Source organism: Haemorhous mexicanus, chromosome 2 (genome assembly GCF_027477595.1).
Source record: "Haemorhous mexicanus isolate bHaeMex1 chromosome 2, bHaeMex1.pri, whole genome shotgun sequence".
In the NCBI taxonomy this organism is placed as follows: Eukaryota; Metazoa; Chordata; class Aves; order Passeriformes; family Fringillidae; genus Haemorhous; species Haemorhous mexicanus.
Genome location: NC_082342.1, coordinates 82873485 through 82890697, shown reverse-complemented (window position 1 = coordinate 82890697; position 17213 = coordinate 82873485). Strand labels below are relative to the sequence as shown.

The 17213-nt window shown below is 35.6% G+C and overlaps 1 protein-coding gene across 5 annotated transcripts in view; it reads left to right on the top strand.

Annotated features, from left to right (window-relative positions):
* DOCK9 (dedicator of cytokinesis 9) overlaps window positions 1-17213 on the top strand; it is a 112970-nt gene that overhangs the window by 63440 nt on the left and 32317 nt on the right. For all 5 annotated transcript variants that reach the window (XM_059839263.1, XM_059839261.1, XM_059839264.1 and 2 more), the window contains exons 14-31: window positions 2084-2166; window positions 2614-2736; window positions 4345-4424; window positions 4510-4697; window positions 4816-4881; window positions 5415-5507; window positions 5761-5884; window positions 6266-6387; window positions 7760-7846; window positions 8453-8542; window positions 9821-9936; window positions 10071-10140; window positions 10279-10404; window positions 10532-10603; window positions 12845-12991; window positions 13700-13783; window positions 14427-14538; window positions 16877-17055. In XM_059839263.1, coding sequence (XP_059695246.1) covers window positions 2084-2166; window positions 2614-2736; window positions 4345-4424; window positions 4510-4697; window positions 4816-4881; window positions 5415-5507; window positions 5761-5884; window positions 6266-6387; window positions 7760-7846; window positions 8453-8542; window positions 9821-9936; window positions 10071-10140; window positions 10279-10404; window positions 10532-10603; window positions 12845-12991; window positions 13700-13783; window positions 14427-14538; window positions 16877-17055 — 1962 coding nt within the window. The remainder of the gene's footprint in view (window positions 1-2083; window positions 2167-2613; window positions 2737-4344; window positions 4425-4509; window positions 4698-4815; window positions 4882-5414; window positions 5508-5760; window positions 5885-6265; window positions 6388-7759; window positions 7847-8452; window positions 8543-9820; window positions 9937-10070; window positions 10141-10278; window positions 10405-10531; window positions 10604-12844; window positions 12992-13699; window positions 13784-14426; window positions 14539-16876; window positions 17056-17213) is intronic.

The following is a 17213-nucleotide window of genomic DNA, read 5'->3' as shown; positions in this document are numbered from 1 at the left end:
TAGATCATAAGTGTATGTCTCTCTTAGTTAATGCATCTTACTTAGTGTAACCTGGTTGATGTTTTGTTGTGCTTCTTTTTGGTGATAGTAGTTCACTGTATCTTTATCTGCACTCCTGCTGGTTTTTTCCTCCAGAACCATTGAGATCATTAAGCTTCTGGTTTTATGTATAAAATTATTTGCAGATTTGATAGATCCCCATATCACTTCTGGGATTGCACTCTAGGATGGCATAACATTTTGATGTCCTCAGAAGCAAAGCTACAAAAAGTTTTGTTAGTTGCTACTTCTTGTTAGTCAGTGAAGAAGCAGAGGTTCAATGTTTTTGATTTACAGTTATGCTTAAATAGCCAGACCAGCAAACAAGAGAGAAGTGTTTTTGTAAGCAGGGTCAGCTACTCTTGACATCCTGCCTGTTTTCAGCTATGAAGAAAGAGTTAACTCTCAGTCTCTTCAGGGCAACAGTGTTCTTTCCTACAAATTTGATGCTGGCTAAGCTGCATGTAAAAAACCATGTATTTTTCACTTGGGTTTATTATAGATCAGCCTACTGATTCGTTTTTCCAGGAATGTGTGAGTTATTTTTTTTCCCCCCAGCTATTGTTGGAAAACAGCAGCTTTGTATTTTAGGAGTCTGGTTTTGATGTTGACTGTTACTGAGTTAAAATAAAACTTGAGCTCTGAGTGTAGGTGATTTTGGTGTCCTTGGGCCTGAGCCATGTGGGAAGGTCAAGTAAGCCCAGGTGTTCCCACATTTGATGCTGAGTTCTGGACTGGTAGTTGCCCTGTGTGATGGGAGTGGACAATGAGAATGCTCATGGTTATATTAACTTATGCTTTCTAGCATTCAATCACTTATAATTTTATACAAATGAATGCTTAGTTTGAATTTTTCTTCTGTTCTTGTTCTCAGGGACTACACTGTATTAATCTGAAATAAATTAGAGCAGTACCAGCTACATAGGCCTCCATGTGGGTCAATGTAGGGAGAGAGTTCCAGTTCCCTGCAAAGTTATTAGTCTGGACAGAAAAAAGGGAAAATGGAAGCAGCAAATTCTACAGCCAAAAAAAAAAAAAAAAAAAAAAAAAGAAAATCACTTTTTATCCCCTTCAATGTTGAATACAGTGATTTAATGATCATTGCTTACTAAGGTTTTATGCTTCCGAGTGCTATTTCCCCCTCTTTTACAGGAAAGGGTAATGGAGAGTTCTCTCAAACACACTAAAAGAATCAACTCTTTATAAGATCAACAGCACAGATCAGGAATAATATTCAGGAAGTTTTAGCCTGTACTTGGTTTTGCCTCTGGCAAAGAGTTTTGCTCTGTGTGAACACATGGGATTCCTGGAAAAGAGAAGTCCAAGGGGTTCAGCTCAGGGTTGAACATCTCAAACCAGTGGGTTTCTAGTTTCTGATTGTTGTATTTGTGGGTTCTGTATAATGGAGTTTTTTGTTCATTTAAAAGTTAACAAAATCAAGAAATTAAACTTTAAATGAGAGCAGTGTTGCAGTGTTCAATACACAGGGTTGTCCATGTGATCTTCATGCAGCTCTTTCCCATAGTCTGTGTGGAAGAGACTTTGTAGTGGAAGATTTTGTAGTACAAGTCTTGCAGAGTATTGGACTGCTTGTTCTGCAGGAATGTGTTCTGGTACATAGGGTGAGTGGTAGATACAGGTGGGGGAGCAAGTGAGAGGGGAAATTTTGTTTGATTTTTTTTTTTTTTTTTTTGGACTTGGAGCTTTATTTTTAAAAGCAGCTTAATTTTGCTCTAGCTTTCAGTCTGTATTCTGTGTATAATAATGTTTCTCCTGCTTAATTAAGTATTTTTGTCAGAAATGTAGATGGGTCTGTTTTCACCATGAAGTGCTGTGAAATCAGCAGGCTGTGCTTAACCTGAAATGAATAGTTAAGAGGCATTATCAATTGTCTTTCCCTTCACATACTTAGGATTAATCTATAGTCTTCCAAAGAAGATTTTCTAATTCATATCAGTGTCAATATGTGGGGTTTTTTCTTGAGTACTAATGGTTCAGAAAAATGTAGCTTTTCAAATATGGCTATTTCTTATGTCCCTTGTAGGTTGCACAGAAAGTTTTGAAGAATGCTAAGCAGGCATGCCAGAGATTAGGTCAATATAGAATGCCTTTTGCCTGGGCAGCTAGGTGAGGACAAATCTTGTCAATCTGTATTTTTTTCTTAACTTTTCTCTAACATGGTTTTTTGCCTCTCCCTTCTTGTAAACCTCAATGTGCTATTTAAATGATTTCTTCTTTTGCTTTCAATTAACCCAAGATTTCCAACAATCTTGCACTTCAGCTCTGCATTAGGAAAAAAGTCATAAACATTCATTGTTATTCAAAGTGTAGATACTGCCAGCTGTTTTTTGCTGTCACTATTTTTTACGTTATTAAGGATAAAATGGCTCACACTTATTTGTTAGACTGAGCTATTTATATGTTTAACTCACCTACAATGAGTAAAATATTAAGTGCTTAATGAATATTAATGAAGGATGGTACAGGATATCGTGATTTGTAATTAAAAAAAAGTCCTGAAATGAATTTCAACACTTTCATAAACTCAGCTAAAAGCAGGATTTTTACTTTCAGGACGTTGTTTAAAGATGCCTCAGGAACCCTGGACAAAAATGCAAGATTTTCTGCTCTCTTCAGACAAGACAGTAATAAACTCTCAAATGAAGACATGTTGAAATTGTTAGCAGATTTCAGGAAGTAAGTCTGATTTTCCCACTTGTAAAAAACAGAAACAAACCAACCTAAAACCCCTCACTCCTAACCCTGAGCCACACCATATTTTGTTATGGTCTTGAACTGGAGCATCTAATATTTTGATGTATGTATTTATACATGTCTTTCACATCAAATATAGAATCTGTATAAATGTAATTAAGGCCTTCCAACAAGCTGCAGATCTGTCTTTTACATGGTTTGGGGGCTGTAAGCAGGACTGAAGAATAATCCCACGTGTAACATGCAGTCAGCACCATATCCTGAACTATCTCTGTGCTGGGAGTTATTTTTGCACGCTATGCTCATCTGTTTCTCAAAGGAAAACAAGTATGAGCAGAAATCATCTGTTCCCTGACCTTGGACAGGGGATGCTGGCTCTCAGGGAAAGGGATTCAAGCAAGTGTCCAGTCCACCTTCCTTGGGAATGTGTGTGTCTCAGGATACCTAAGGAACAGAACATTGGTTATTTTTTTTTTCAATGTATTCTCAAAGATTTCATCAGTTTGTGTGCAAGGCTTATGTGTTAAGGCTTGTATTAACTTGAACAATCACTAAGCACAAAATGTGTTCTAGTTTTTCTTCTTGCTTAGCAAATCTGAGAAGGAGATGAGATTTGTAATAGATATTTCAGCTCACTTTTAGTAAGTGGCTGAAGGTTTTGTTGAACTTCACACAGCAGTGGAATTGCTCTGTATACTGATACTCCTTGCCATGAATGCTATCACTGGAATTGAAACAAACAGTCAATTAGCCTGCCACACTACTTTGTGAGTTAAGGGAGTGCTTTTGGTTATTTCAGCATCATGTTTGTGGAACCATTTACAGTATTTCACAGGAAATAAAGGAAGAAAGGAGTTCTAATGTCTAAGGCATTAGACATCTATTTGAATTAGAATCTATTGGAATTAGAATCCCAACCCCAACCAGAAGTTTGCTTCACAGCATGGGATTGCTTTTTGGGAAAACTTGGCATCCCCTTGCTGTGCAATAATTTTAAAAAATCATGCTGCTGACTGTCTTTACTAATAAAGGGTTCTGTATGGTTTTGGCATGGAAAATACTTGTACTTCATGTTTCTGAAGTAGCTACACCATAACATCTATACTTGAGTTTTGCAAGGGGAATTGTTAGTCTGGAAAAAGGAGGAGATGAAACTTGCTGATTTCTCTTCCCCCAGGTTTATTTTACTGCCATGAATCCTTATCACTGACCACTGAGATTTAAAACTTACAGATTCCCTCTTGGCTGCAACTGATAGTTACCATCAGTTACTACACGGCAAAACTTGATTTTGAAAAAGCGTTTCATTTAAATTTAAAGAAAGAAAAAGTCGTGCTTTTCTGTGACCTTTGACACACTTGTTTGTCAGGTCTTTTTTTTTCTTTTCCTGAGAATTTAAAGGAAAAGAAAACTGTATATCTAGGCAAAAAGCAAGACCAGATCAGTCATGCACCCTCAAACCACTTTTCCTCTCATATTCCTATTTCAGGATATTACTTTTGCCTCTGTTTCCTATTATCTTTTTTTACTGGCATCTGATTTGCATTTAGCCTGACTTTGAGAGGTTGTTTTTTTTTTCCCTTCCTACAGACCTGAAAAGATGGCCAAACTTCCTGTTATTTTAGGAAATCTGGATGTTACAATTGACAATGTGTCACCAGATTTTCCAAGTAAGTATTAACAAACACTGTTAAATTGACATTCAGGCTTTTTCCTCTTCAGTTCTTTATTTGTTTTTTTCCAATGTATTTTCAGATTATGTTAACTCATCATACATTCCCATGAAACAGTTTGAAAACAGTACCAAGACACTCCCAGCATTTGAAATAGAGGAGTTTGTTCCCTGTATACCAAAATGCACTCAGCCTTTTACCATCTACAACAATCATCTTTATGTTTATCCAAAGCACTTAAAATATGACAGTCAAAAGTCTTTTGCAAAGGTGAGTAGAGGAAAACTTTTCCACCTCCTTTCTCAGGTTTAGTTAAGATTACATACTTATTTCTATGGTGATCCCTATGATTAATTGCTTGGGTTTATGTTTTTAACTACTGCTTTAGGCTAGAAATATTGCAGTGTGTGTTGAGTTCAAGGATTCTGATGAAGAGGATTCTTTGCCTTTGAAGGTCAGTCTTTTCATTTTTGTGGCTGATAGAAGTAAATAGTGAGCAGTTAGCTAAGCAAAAGTGGTTCTGGATTAATTGATCTAGTTTGGGATAGTGGCTTGAGAGTAACTTCTGGATTGCTTGTTTCTGATAAAAGAGTTTCTAAAGAGTCCTCAGGGCATTTCATGTCTTTAATATTTTTTTTACTAAAATTCCAGGAATAAACTTGTTGCAAACAAGGGTAGCTTATACCTGCTCCCCAGTAAGTTAAAACATTAAAGATATATTTTAACTGCAGAGCCAAACTCCATTTATGAGCTATCACAGTGTATAAAAGGTGCCTGGAAGACCAGAAGTAGAGAAATGGAGAGACATCCTGAAGTGAGATGACACTGTCAGCTCTACTGCACAGCTGGCAGACTTAAGCTTCATGTAAAGAAACCAAGTTAAACACAAGTTAAAATATTTCAGATTCTGGGTGAGACATCCTAAGCTGAGAGTAAAAAAGGATCACAGGGTCTTTTTGTTCTTTTTTTCCTTTTCTGTATTCTTAGTGTATCTATGGTAGGCCGGGTGGACCAGTTTTTACTAGAAGTGCATTTGCTGCTGTTCTGCATCACCATCAAAATCCAGAATTTTATGATGAGGTAAGCTGCCTTGCTGAGGAAACAACCAGGTCAGCCACTATTTAAGTTTCAAAATACAAGAAAATATTAGAGGATTACAAAGTTCCAGTTAAATCAGGTCTACTTTCTAAGGACTTTTTTTAAGTTTTGTGTGTTTGATTTGTGGTCTACCTTCAAAAAACATACAGCCTGGAATTGCTTTTTAAACATAGAACCAGTGACACATGTCAGTGCTCTAGCTGAAAACTTCTACAGAGATTTCTTTGCCTTTCAGATCAAAATAGAGCTCCCCACTCAGTTACATGAGAAGCACCATTTGTTGTTCACATTCTACCATGTCAGCTGTGATAATTCAAGCAAAGGGAGTACAAAGAAGAAGGATGTTGTTGAAACACAAGGTTTGTACACAAATGCCTTACTTTCAGTATTTACTGGGGAACTTTTTTGAAGTATGCTTATCTGGTAAGCCAGATAATTTTTGTGGTCTCTGTAATGCTTTCTAATTACATATGACTGACTGAAAGTTTTAGTAAAAATATTTCTTCTCATTTAAATGTTTCAAATTTTGGTTGAGAGTGTCCATTGAGTGTACAGTGTTTTTCAAAATCAGTGACAGTTGCTTTGTGCTTTCAATGTTTTGTACTTGTTTGAGTTCAAATCATTTGGCCTTTACAGTAACATTTTCTGTTTTACGAATTACGTGTTGGTAAGACTTTTGTTGTAAGGGTGTATGTGAAGTTTCATAATATTTAAATTTACTTGCCTTTTATATTTTGTAGTTGGGTATTCTTGGCTTCCTTTGATAAAAGATGGAAGAGTGGTCACCAATGAGCAACAAATCCCAGTATCAGCAAACCTTCCCTCGGGCTACCTTAGTTATCAAGAAGTGGGTATTGGAAAGGTATGTTGCAGAAGATGGCTCTAATCTTAAAAAATAACCCAACCATAGTGCAGAGAAGGTTTGGTTGTAATTCCCCAGTCTGCTGATAAGATTTAAGTAATTTTCCAATAGAATTTATTTTTTTTAATAGCTTAAATGGAATGCTTAGCAAAAGTCAGATGTCTGACTTATAGGAAACAAACCCAAAGAGGCATGGGAGACAAAAAAAATTGTATTAGGACAGATTCTTGTAAAAGTCAGAAAGTTGTTACATACTTATTTCTGTGGTTATTTAGCTGATACAATTAAGATATGCTTACGTTTTATTTTCTGTAGTAATAATTAACTAGAAGTTACAGTAGTTTTTAAACATTTAAAATTATTTTGAGTTTATGAAGGTATAATGATCTGAAAATAACAAATAATCTGAAGTCCTTTACTAAATTTTTTTTAGCATTTCATGCTGTCTCCTTTCAGTAAGTCCTTTATTCCTGAACAAGTCTTATTCTCACATCTTGATTTTTGTGATCTCTCTACTTCACAAGTAAAATTTATGGTTGTATTTTTCAAAGCAGAAAGCTTGCATAATTGTGGTCATAAAAATCATACCAAGGAGCATACAAAATGAAAACGTGGTAGGGAATTTGACAAAGTTTGAATGCAGAGACAAAATTGACTAATTTTGGAGGAAGAGACCTAAAATCGACAGCAAGAGGTGCTGCTCTCCTCCTGTTCTACCACCTGCTCTTTTTTAAACTCTGTTGTAAGCTTTCCAACCATTGTCTCCCTCACATCTTCCATCTTCTCACATTGTAGGTGTATTCTTTATGCCTCTGCTGTTTGTCTCTGCTCATGCCCATAGGTAGAATGTTAGACCAATATGACTGGTGGTAGATTTAGCAATAAAATCTCTCCCTAGCTGGATAGCAGGGTCAGCATTCTCATTCTCAGTTCTTTGCAAATGGGATGAGAAGAAAGGAAGGGCTGCTACCTATCAGTGACATGTGTTAAGATTTAAACCTTGTGAGTATCTGTGGAAATCCTTGTGTTATTTTTCTGAGAAAACTAGTAAATATTTCTTTCTAGTCAGAAGTTTATTTGCAGAGTTGTAGGGGAAACACAAAATCTGTGACTTGCAGAGAATCAATTTTGTTAACCACCAAAGAAAATAAAAATACTGTGGGACTTGTAAAGTACATTTTAAGCTTCATAAATGCTTTTGGAAATATTGCCTGCATAATTTTGCTTTATTTATGACTTTATTCATTGCACACTGCATTTCTTCAACCTGTTTTTTTTTATTTTTGAAACAAGTGTTATTAATGGTACTGTTAATTGTTTTATTTTAATATACTACTGCATAATTTTACTTTTCCCCCTCGTGTGTGTGCAGCATTCTGGTCCTGAAATTAAGTGGGTAGATGGAGGCAAACAACTGCTAAAAATATCCACTCATCTGGTGTCAACTGTGTATACACAGGTGAGTTATAAAGCAAATTTAATTATATAATGTTTAGGAATGATGTATGGTTATAGTATGTACATAGCATGTATATACAATATATGGGAAGATTCTTAAACTCAGTATGCTCACCACTTTTTTCTCTTAGGCTTTTGTCATGGTCTCTTTCTTTTACATCAGATGTAAAAAACAGATCTTAATGGAAGCTGTTCAAAACCTGAGCCTTTTGTCTCCTGTCATCATTTCAGTTAGAATTTTCCAGTTAGATGAGAGGCCATAGTTGTGTAAAAGCTGTTTCCTGGCATGTCTGCAGAGCAATGAGTCCTGTTAGACCTTTTCATGGAAAACATATTATAATTGGTTGGGATAATTAAGTATGCTGTTTTCTGTCAGTAGAAAGCAAATATAGGTGGCATTTTGTATAATGGGTATTCAAAAAACTCTTGAAATTTCATTTAAAAAAATAAGACTTATTAAGTCTTCAGAATAGTGGACTTCAGCTATTATTTTTGAAAATTGAATCTATGGACAAAGATATGTATTTATGCATGTAAATATTTTTAGTGGATTATAGATTGTAATGTGAGATGTTGTTTAATTTGTTTTTCTTTTTGTCTTTGACAGGACCAGCACTTGCATAATTTTTTTCAGTACTGTCAGAAAACAGAGTCCGGAGCTCGAGCACTAGGAACTGATCTTGTGAAATATCTTAAGGTATAAAATGGCAGTGAATAACAAATTATGTAATTCATTTATGCTTTTGCAAAGCCTTGGAGCTTCAGACATTTTACAGGTCTCGTTTTTCAGTGTGAGGATTAGTACTGTGACTGTAACCCGTATTAATGGAATATGCTGTAGAAAAAGGCCACAAAGATACTTTCTGCCCTAAATAAATTTACAATTGCAATGTAAGAGGAAACCACAAAGAAGTAATGAGACAGTATTGGTTGGCTTTATGAATGGTAATTTCAAAACACTAATGGCTTAGTTTGTCAAAATAATCAAACTGAACTGTGTATGGAAATTGTAAGGAATCACAACTCTTGATTTTTCTAAAATTTTGCTTAGAAGGACATAATTGTTGTGTCTTCAGTTGTCTTTTGGGATTAGATCAGTAATGGTTTTCCACTTCAATTTTTTCTGACACAGATCACATAGGATGAAAGACTGTTTTATCTCTTGAACAGTGTGGATGTGCAGGCAAACAGTCAGAGACAAGACAGCTGCCTGACACCCAGCACTAAATGGAAATGTTTGACATTTGTTATCTGCATGCATGTTCAGCAAATGCATTCTTTTTGTCAAATTCTCCTGAATTCCAGGGAATTTTGTGGCATAATAATTTGTAGGATGAACTTCATACACTGCCTTTTCTGTTAGGATGGTTATGTCTGTAGGATGTTTTGCATGTAATGGAATGCAAAGGCACATCAAGAAGAAATTGTCATTAATAATTCACTGTTTCCAATTCCCATTAAGTAGTTAGGGATTTTAGTTCATCCTCAGTTTTAACATAGTTGCTAGTTTACTGTTTAGCAGTAACTAGTACAATTAGTATTGCACTTAGCTCAAGTAAGAAATCTGCATGTTTTTGTGGAGCTTCTGTTTGCTAGATGTCTGCATTGATGGATTAAATACCAAAATATACCAATATCAGTCTCAGCATGCTGTTGGGCTCATGGACAGACTTTTCACTGAATCATTACCTGGAGTGCATTTCGATGGAAAAGTACAAATAAGTACTTCTAAAATGCTGTTAATAGCACCTAATTTGTATCCCTAATTTACTTTCCTGTAGAAAACATTTGCTAAATATTTATATTGGAAAATATCCTCAATTGCTTTCTGCACCATATTTTTGGTAACAAGCACCAAGTGGTGCAAGCAGCTTGTATTTTTGGAAAAAGACTTGCAATAAATTTTTTGGTTTCAGAATTTGTGATTTAAATGCTGTTGATTCACAGGAGTGACAGTATTACCACTCTCTTTTAGAGCCTTCATGCCATGGAAGGCCATGTGATGATAGCTTTCCTGCCAACTGTTCTCAACCAGTTGTTCAGAGTTCTCACCAGAGCCACTCAAGAGGAAGTTGCAGTCAACGTGACCAGGTAAAGAATTTTAAGTGGTTCATAGAGTCTACATGATGACTGGGTTAGCATGTGAATCCGTAACGGAGTAGCAATTTTGCTGTTGCAATCACAGCTTTCTTTATAGGTTTACTTGTTTTCTGACTTCTGTTTAGGGTTATTATCCATATTGTTGCTCAGTGTCATGAAGAAGGTTTGGATAGCTACCTGAGGTCTTATGTGAAGGTAGGTAAAAGTAAATTGAATATTTCCTTTTTTATTTCCCTAATAAAGAATATATTTAAATTCGGTTGCATCTATTTAATTTCAATTCTGTTGTATTATGCCATAATTTTGTATTTAATTCTGGTTTTCCTCCCCAAGTATGCATATAAAGCAGAGCCCTATGTTGCTTCTGAGTATAAGACAGTACATGAAGAGTTGACAAAGTCAATGACAACAATTTTAAAGCCATCTGCTGACTTTCTTACCAGCAACAAATTGCTTAAGGTATGTGTTGAACTGTACTTTTTGCTGTATGTTCTTAGTAGTCATAACTGAAGAACAGGAACTAAGTGTTCTGAAATAGCTGTTGAACACATGTGGCAGTTTTACTGAATTTTTCTTTCCTCTGCAGTATTCATGGTTTTTCTTTGAAGTTCTGATAAAGTCAATGGCTCAACACTTGATAGAAAACTCTAAAGTGAAGGTATGTCGACTTTTGCAAAAAAATATTCTAAGGAAGATCTGTATGGTCTCTTCTTTCTCCAGTCACATGTTTCTTATTGCATATTGGAAAGAAAGGGAGAGAAAGAGGCAGCAGGAGAAATCAGATTAAATATTTGGTAGAAAAAACTACAGGGCTGGATTCAACATTAATATAAAATAATAGAAACCCTTAAAATCCATAGAGTAGAGCAGTTTGTGTAAATCATCAGACTTTCTATTAGGAATTTGTAATTCTTGTGGTACAAAGAAGTTGGGAGCAGTAGATAACACTTTGATGTAAGCAGTATCTAAAAAATGTGGGCTTTTTCCTGAGCAGTACTGTAGCTGTGATTGTAAATGACCCTGAGAACAGTGAGTTATGAAATTTACAGTTTTCTGTATATAGTAAGAAGTGTTAATATTTAATTTTGTGTTATTTCCTGCTCTGGAAGGAGAATGCTAAAACTTCAGAAATGCATTTTTTTACAAGCGTACCCTATGAGCACTGTTTTTGGCATTGGTGACAACTTTTTAGTATGTTTACTTCTGGATTGAAACAAGTTTCAAGTATACAACACAGTCTCATCTGAGTAACATATCAGGTTCTTATGATATTGTTATCACTGTTTTCACTGTATTTAGAATATAACTGGAAGTCTGAAGTACCTGAGGGAAAAAATAATTGTACAATGATCAGGAAAAAAGCTTTATAGTTCTACACTTAATACTCTGTGGAATCATCACTAGAGTTTGAGTCCCAGTTCAATGAACCTCCTTGTCACCTCCTCTGTAATGTGAAAGAGAGAGGAGAAGAACTTCCTGCAGTTTGCAAGTATTCTCACCCCTGAACATTGCTTCTCAATTTACAAGCCCCTTAAATATAAATTATTTAGCTAGATGTTTTCTGCCTGACTAGATAATGTAATAAATGCAACATACCCTCAGATGTTTCCTGCTTATGATATCTGATAAAAAGATGCATTTCTATGTGCAGCAAAATTATTTCCATAGCAAGGATTATGTTTCATTACTGTCCAAAAAAGACTGAGCTACAAGGATGTTGTAGGACACTGGCATAGTCACCAACAGAATCTTTAGTTCTTATTTGTTACTTCTTGCATGAGTACTGTTTATATTTATAAAGGGATCTTTTTCAGCCTTAATGTGCATTTTAAATTTTTTTTTTAACTAAAACTGGAGGTTTTGGACCACAATTCAAACACAAAGGAAGCAAATTATGTAATTATTGATTTATGTGGGGCCTTGACAATGGCTTGTTCTGTTTAGGAATGTTAGGAATTAGCTACACTTAATGTAGCTCAAAAAACTATTTAAATAAAAGTACTTGGACATGGGTGTTTTGATTTCAGTTTTCAAAAAGAAAAGAGATAATGGCCCTACAAAATGAAACAATGTCATCAGCCTCACACCAGATGTCATTTAGTCTCTTCACACAAAAGAGAGAATCTTTAGTAGAGGGAGTAAGATGTAGAGAAGTAAAAGAGACTCTGCAGTGCCAAAAAGCTGAAGAGCAATATTTGTCAGAGTGTACAAATTCATTGATGAAGATAATATAGGTGGTGAGTGGAAAGAAAGAAATTATGAATGAAGAGAAAATCTTTTAAGCTAATTGGCAAACTACCAAAAAGTAAGAGAGAGGAGTTCTGATTGTGGAAACTTAAAAGCACAGAGAGTAAGGTTCTGATGCCTGAAGAGCTGAGATTTTGCAGTTGCTGAGGAGTTAGAGAAATAAAGAAGTATGGATGAAAATTTCCTCAATGGTGAAAGCAGTTATTACCAAGATAATTGCAGAACAGAAGAAAGGTTTTTTTTTTTTTTTTTTTTTCCAAGACAGAAAAGACTGTCTGATAATGTAATTAGTATATGTGAGCCAGCTGGTGTCTGCTTTGGAGAGGAAGATGGGTGAAATGAAGATTCCCTCTTATTCTTAAGCTTGTGTTGTTTATTGCAGTATATAAAAATATTAATGCATTATACTTAGAAGCTTTTATACATGTGGTTTATGTCAAAGACTGCCTTGCTTGAATTTCAGTAAGAGATGCTAATGCATGTTATAATATTTTCTTTTAAGCAAATGAACCTTCACTCTAGAAAATGAGAAAGTTGGAAAACTGTTTCCTCTCTCCCTGTATAGGTTATCTATATCTTATCTAAAGTAAATTTTCTGATATATTCTATTGTTATAAACCATGTTTAATACTGTATCTGAATTAATTTCTAGCTGTTGAGAAACCAGAGATTTTCTGCCTCCTTTCATCATGCAGTGGAAACAGTTGTTAATATGCTAATGCCACACATCACTCAGAAGTACAGAGACAATCCAGAGGCCTCAAAAAATGCAAACCATAGCCTGGCTGCCTTTATAAAAGTAGGTACACAAAGAGATTTGGACTCTGTGGTTATTTTTTCAATAATATTACTTCTATATGGATGTTGTGGAATCTTAAAGCCAACTCATGTAAAGCTGAACATGCATAAAGCCTTTTAAATATGGTTTTATGTCCATGTTAAAATGCTTTGAAGTATGATTTGCATCTTCTGTAAACAAGATGACTTCCATTCAGAAATTTGGTAGTTTTAAGAAATGAATTTGTATTTTATTCAAAATATATTTTGATTTTTCTTTTTTTTTTTTTAATGTCATCTGGGTGGCCTTCAAATCTCCAAATCCTGCCATACTTTTCAGCAGTGCTTTGTTTGAATGCATTTTATTTCACTGTCTTTCATTTTTCAGCCAATAATATCTACAAGGGAGTAAAAAAGGATGGGAACTGAAATGGTAGATACAACTTCTAGTGGCATGACATTTTCATTTCTGTCAAGAGTCTTTTCAAGCTGCTTTTTATATGTGATTTATGATCAGCACTCTTAAGGGAAAATTTGGTATTCATATATGATATATATATTGTATATATGTATACATATATTTAGTTTGCTTGTTTTATTGTTTTTATATTCAAACTGAAATGTCAATAATGTGTTTCAAAAATAAACATATTAAATACAGAAATATAATTGCTGAATGCAGAGACAGTAGTAAATCAATTCTATTTTGGTTTTTACTTGTTCTCCCCAGAGGTGTTTCACTTTTATGGATAGAGGCTTTGTTTTCAAGCAGATCAATAACTACATCAGCTGCTTTGCCCCAGGAGATCCAAAGGTACTCAGTTTTTAAACAAGCTATTTTTAAGTGTTGTCTCTTCTTGATGCATGGGGGTAAAGTCCTGCATTAAGTCTTTTCCCAGTTACATTAGAAGTCCCTGCTCTGTGCCTAGAGCATTTTTTTTCCATCAAACCACTTTTTCCTATTTTGATTCCCATCTTCGGGTGCAATTTTTGCCACTCTAGAGTGTGTGAATCACAGAAGTAGTGGTGTGTGGGGGTGCCACACTAAGCAGAAATTTTAAGCATGAGTGGAAGAAGTCTGAAGTTGGAAGAGTTGATACTGAATATTGTAGGCTGCGCTTACTGGAGTGGGGAAAGCATGTATCAGGTGCCCAAAGAGATTCTGCTGTGTGCCCAAACCTTTCTTACATCAATACATAACAGGGTTGTAAACTTTGGACAATGGGAATAGTAAATGAAAATAAGTTTAAGTTGTTAAGTATGAGTTGTTAAGTATGTTAAGTTGTTAAGTATGAGTTATTCTGGATTAATTTTGTGCTGATGTGTGGAACTTTGACAGGTCTATATCCAACATAGTGCAAGACTGAAATGAATCACTCTTTTGTGTTAGAAATTTGTTTTTAATATGTAGTTCAAATCACTGCATCAGTTGTTTGACTTATACTTTCTTTTTGCAGGCTCTTTTTGAATTCAAATTTGAATTTCTTCGTGTAGTCTGTAATCATGAGCACTATATACCACTGAATCTACCAATGCCATTTGGAAAAGGCAGAGTTCAGAGATACCAAGGTAAATTCTTCCAAAGTAGTGTATGCTACTTTTCTTGTATGTCAACTTTTTATTATTACATGTGTATACTGTGTAACTTCAGGTCTGAGAGATGATGGAAAGCTTGAAATTGTTAAATAAAGTCTAAAGTTTCAATCCTGTCATTGAAAGTTAAAGGAAGTGCTTAGGTAGCAGAGTAATCTTTCCAAAGAGAGACATGGTAAACCTATTTTCATATATTCATTCAGGTTTGAAGGGACTTGAGTAGGTCTGTAGCCCAGTTTTCTGCTTTGGTCATGTCAGGCCTTCCTTTCTGGTGTCATTGCAGGAAGTTTGTCCATCCCAGTTGCAGAATTTTGCATTATTCCTTATGGAATTTGATTGCCATTTCTGTAGAATCTAGATTCTTCTGAAAGTCAGCTCTGCCCTTTGAGCAAATGGACTGTACCTATCCAGCAGCCTCATGAGGGTGTGTTCCATGTCCCCTTTCAGGTTGTTGATGAAATAGTATTAAGTAGGATAGTCCTTGGGAAACTCCTCTTGCAGCTGTCTCCAAGTAGGGTACAAACCATTAACCTAAAACTTTGAGCCCAGTGATCCACATAGTTATTTTTCACATTTGGGTGTCTCTTTACCTAGACTGAAATGTCCCACCTTGGTTACAATGACCATGTCAACATCTGCTTTTCTCCCCTGTAAACAGACCAGTCTTAAAATGTGATTTACCCTGGGTAAATAATTTATTTTGGTCATTCCCAGTCACACTTTTCTCCTTCACTTGCTGAAAAATGACTTCATCATGGCTTAACAAAGGTGATAATGAGCAATCTTCCAATAATATCAGTTAACTCTGTCAGCATCTCATCTGATGACATGGATTTCCATGGAGAGACTGGAGGTCTCTCAGGAAATCCCTGACCTGATCCTTATCCACTGATCCTAATTGTCTTTCTTGAAGATAGTCTCTGCACTGTTAAGGCCTGGGACTCAGGTCAGAGAAGGAGAAAGTAACAAAGCTATGGAGTGCTTCAGCCTTACCCAAGCCCACTGTCTCTAAATCACAATCCCCATTTAGCAAATATCTCACGTTTTCCTTATTCAGGGGTTTAATGCTAATGTAGTGGTAAAAGCTTTTCTTGCTTTTATTGATGTCCATTACCAGTTTCAGCTGTAGCTGAGCTTTGGCTTTCCTGGCACTCTCCCTGAATACTTCTGTATTCCTCTTTTGTAGCTCATTTTCGCTTCCACTTTGTGGGTTTGGACTTGGTTTTTTTTTTTTTTGGTGTGTGTAGGAGCTCAGGAGCTCAGTCATGAAAGTTCTGTGTAGCCCAACTGGGTTCCTGGTACATCCAGTCTTGTGCCAAAACAAGTCATATGTTTGTTATTGCTTCTGTGGCTGTGAAGACACAATAATTTCTTCCAGGCACTGAACTACAGCAGAAATCAGTGATAGAGGCAAGGAAGGTGCTTTTACAAGGAATGAGGAAACCTGCCTAACACATTTTTGTAGAATAGGCTATACTTTTCTGAAATATTTATTCAGCAGACTCTGCTAGTTAGTAGAGTTGAATATCACTAATTAACACTTTCCTCAAGGCTGAGCTATATAAAGCAAGATTTGAGACCACAAGCTGAAGAGCTGCTTAGAACTCCTTTCTGTCTTTGGCTTTTTCAGCCTTCGGGAGTGTCTTGGGTAATAATACTGCATAAATATTTTAATAGAAAGGAGAGACTATGAGCTTCTGGCTTAGGGAACCTTAGAAAATAGCAAAACCAGAGAAGACAGTGTTTCTGATTGCACAGAAAAGAAGAATGTAAAATGCTCCCTGGGAGCTAGGAGTTCAGCCAGGAAAGATGACCTTTATGAGAAGTGTTTCTGGCTCTGTTTTGCTGTGTTGAGCAAAAAATATCTCAGGTGATGTGGCTGGCTCTTAAGTGTGTTACAAGAACACCTGTAGAATGTCTGTGCTGTCTCAGATATGCTTCTTTCTGACTTAAGGGATTGCCTTACTGAGAGAGTCCTTTGGAAAATGAAAGTGCTTTGAGATCAGCATCTCATTTTTGATTTCTGTATTGAGCAATGACAGTGAACATGAGAAACTCTTCTCCACCTCCTCAGCTGACATTGTAAATATATATATGTTCTAAATGAGCCCTTCAAGCTGAAGTTTCTCTAGAGATGTCATATACTCAGTACATAAATAGACTGGATTCTTTTATTACACAAAAGGTACTTTTAAGAGGGAGCAGTTTGACTTTGTTGTGTCTAATGTGCTGGGTTTTACTTCAGCCTTAAGCTGATTGACAAATTGATTTAAATAAAACCATTCCTTATGTGAAATTTGTATTTTACTTTCAGACCTTCAGCTGGACTATTCATTAACTGATGAATTCTGTAAAAATCATTTCTTGGTTGGACTGCTTCTAAGGGAGGTGGGCAATGCCTTACAAGAATTCAGAGATGTGAGGCAGATTGCCATCAGTGTGCTTAAAAATTTGATGATAAAGCATTCTTTTGATGATAGATATGCTACCAGGGTAAGTCTATTGCTATGTTAATAGTATGAAATAATAAAGGTTAGGTTTGCACACCTACAGAAAGTTTTTTCTTTAAGAGAAGAAACCCTTGTTAATTTTCAGCAAAATTGTTTCTGCCCAGACTGTGATGAAAACTGTATTGAGACCAATCTGCAAAT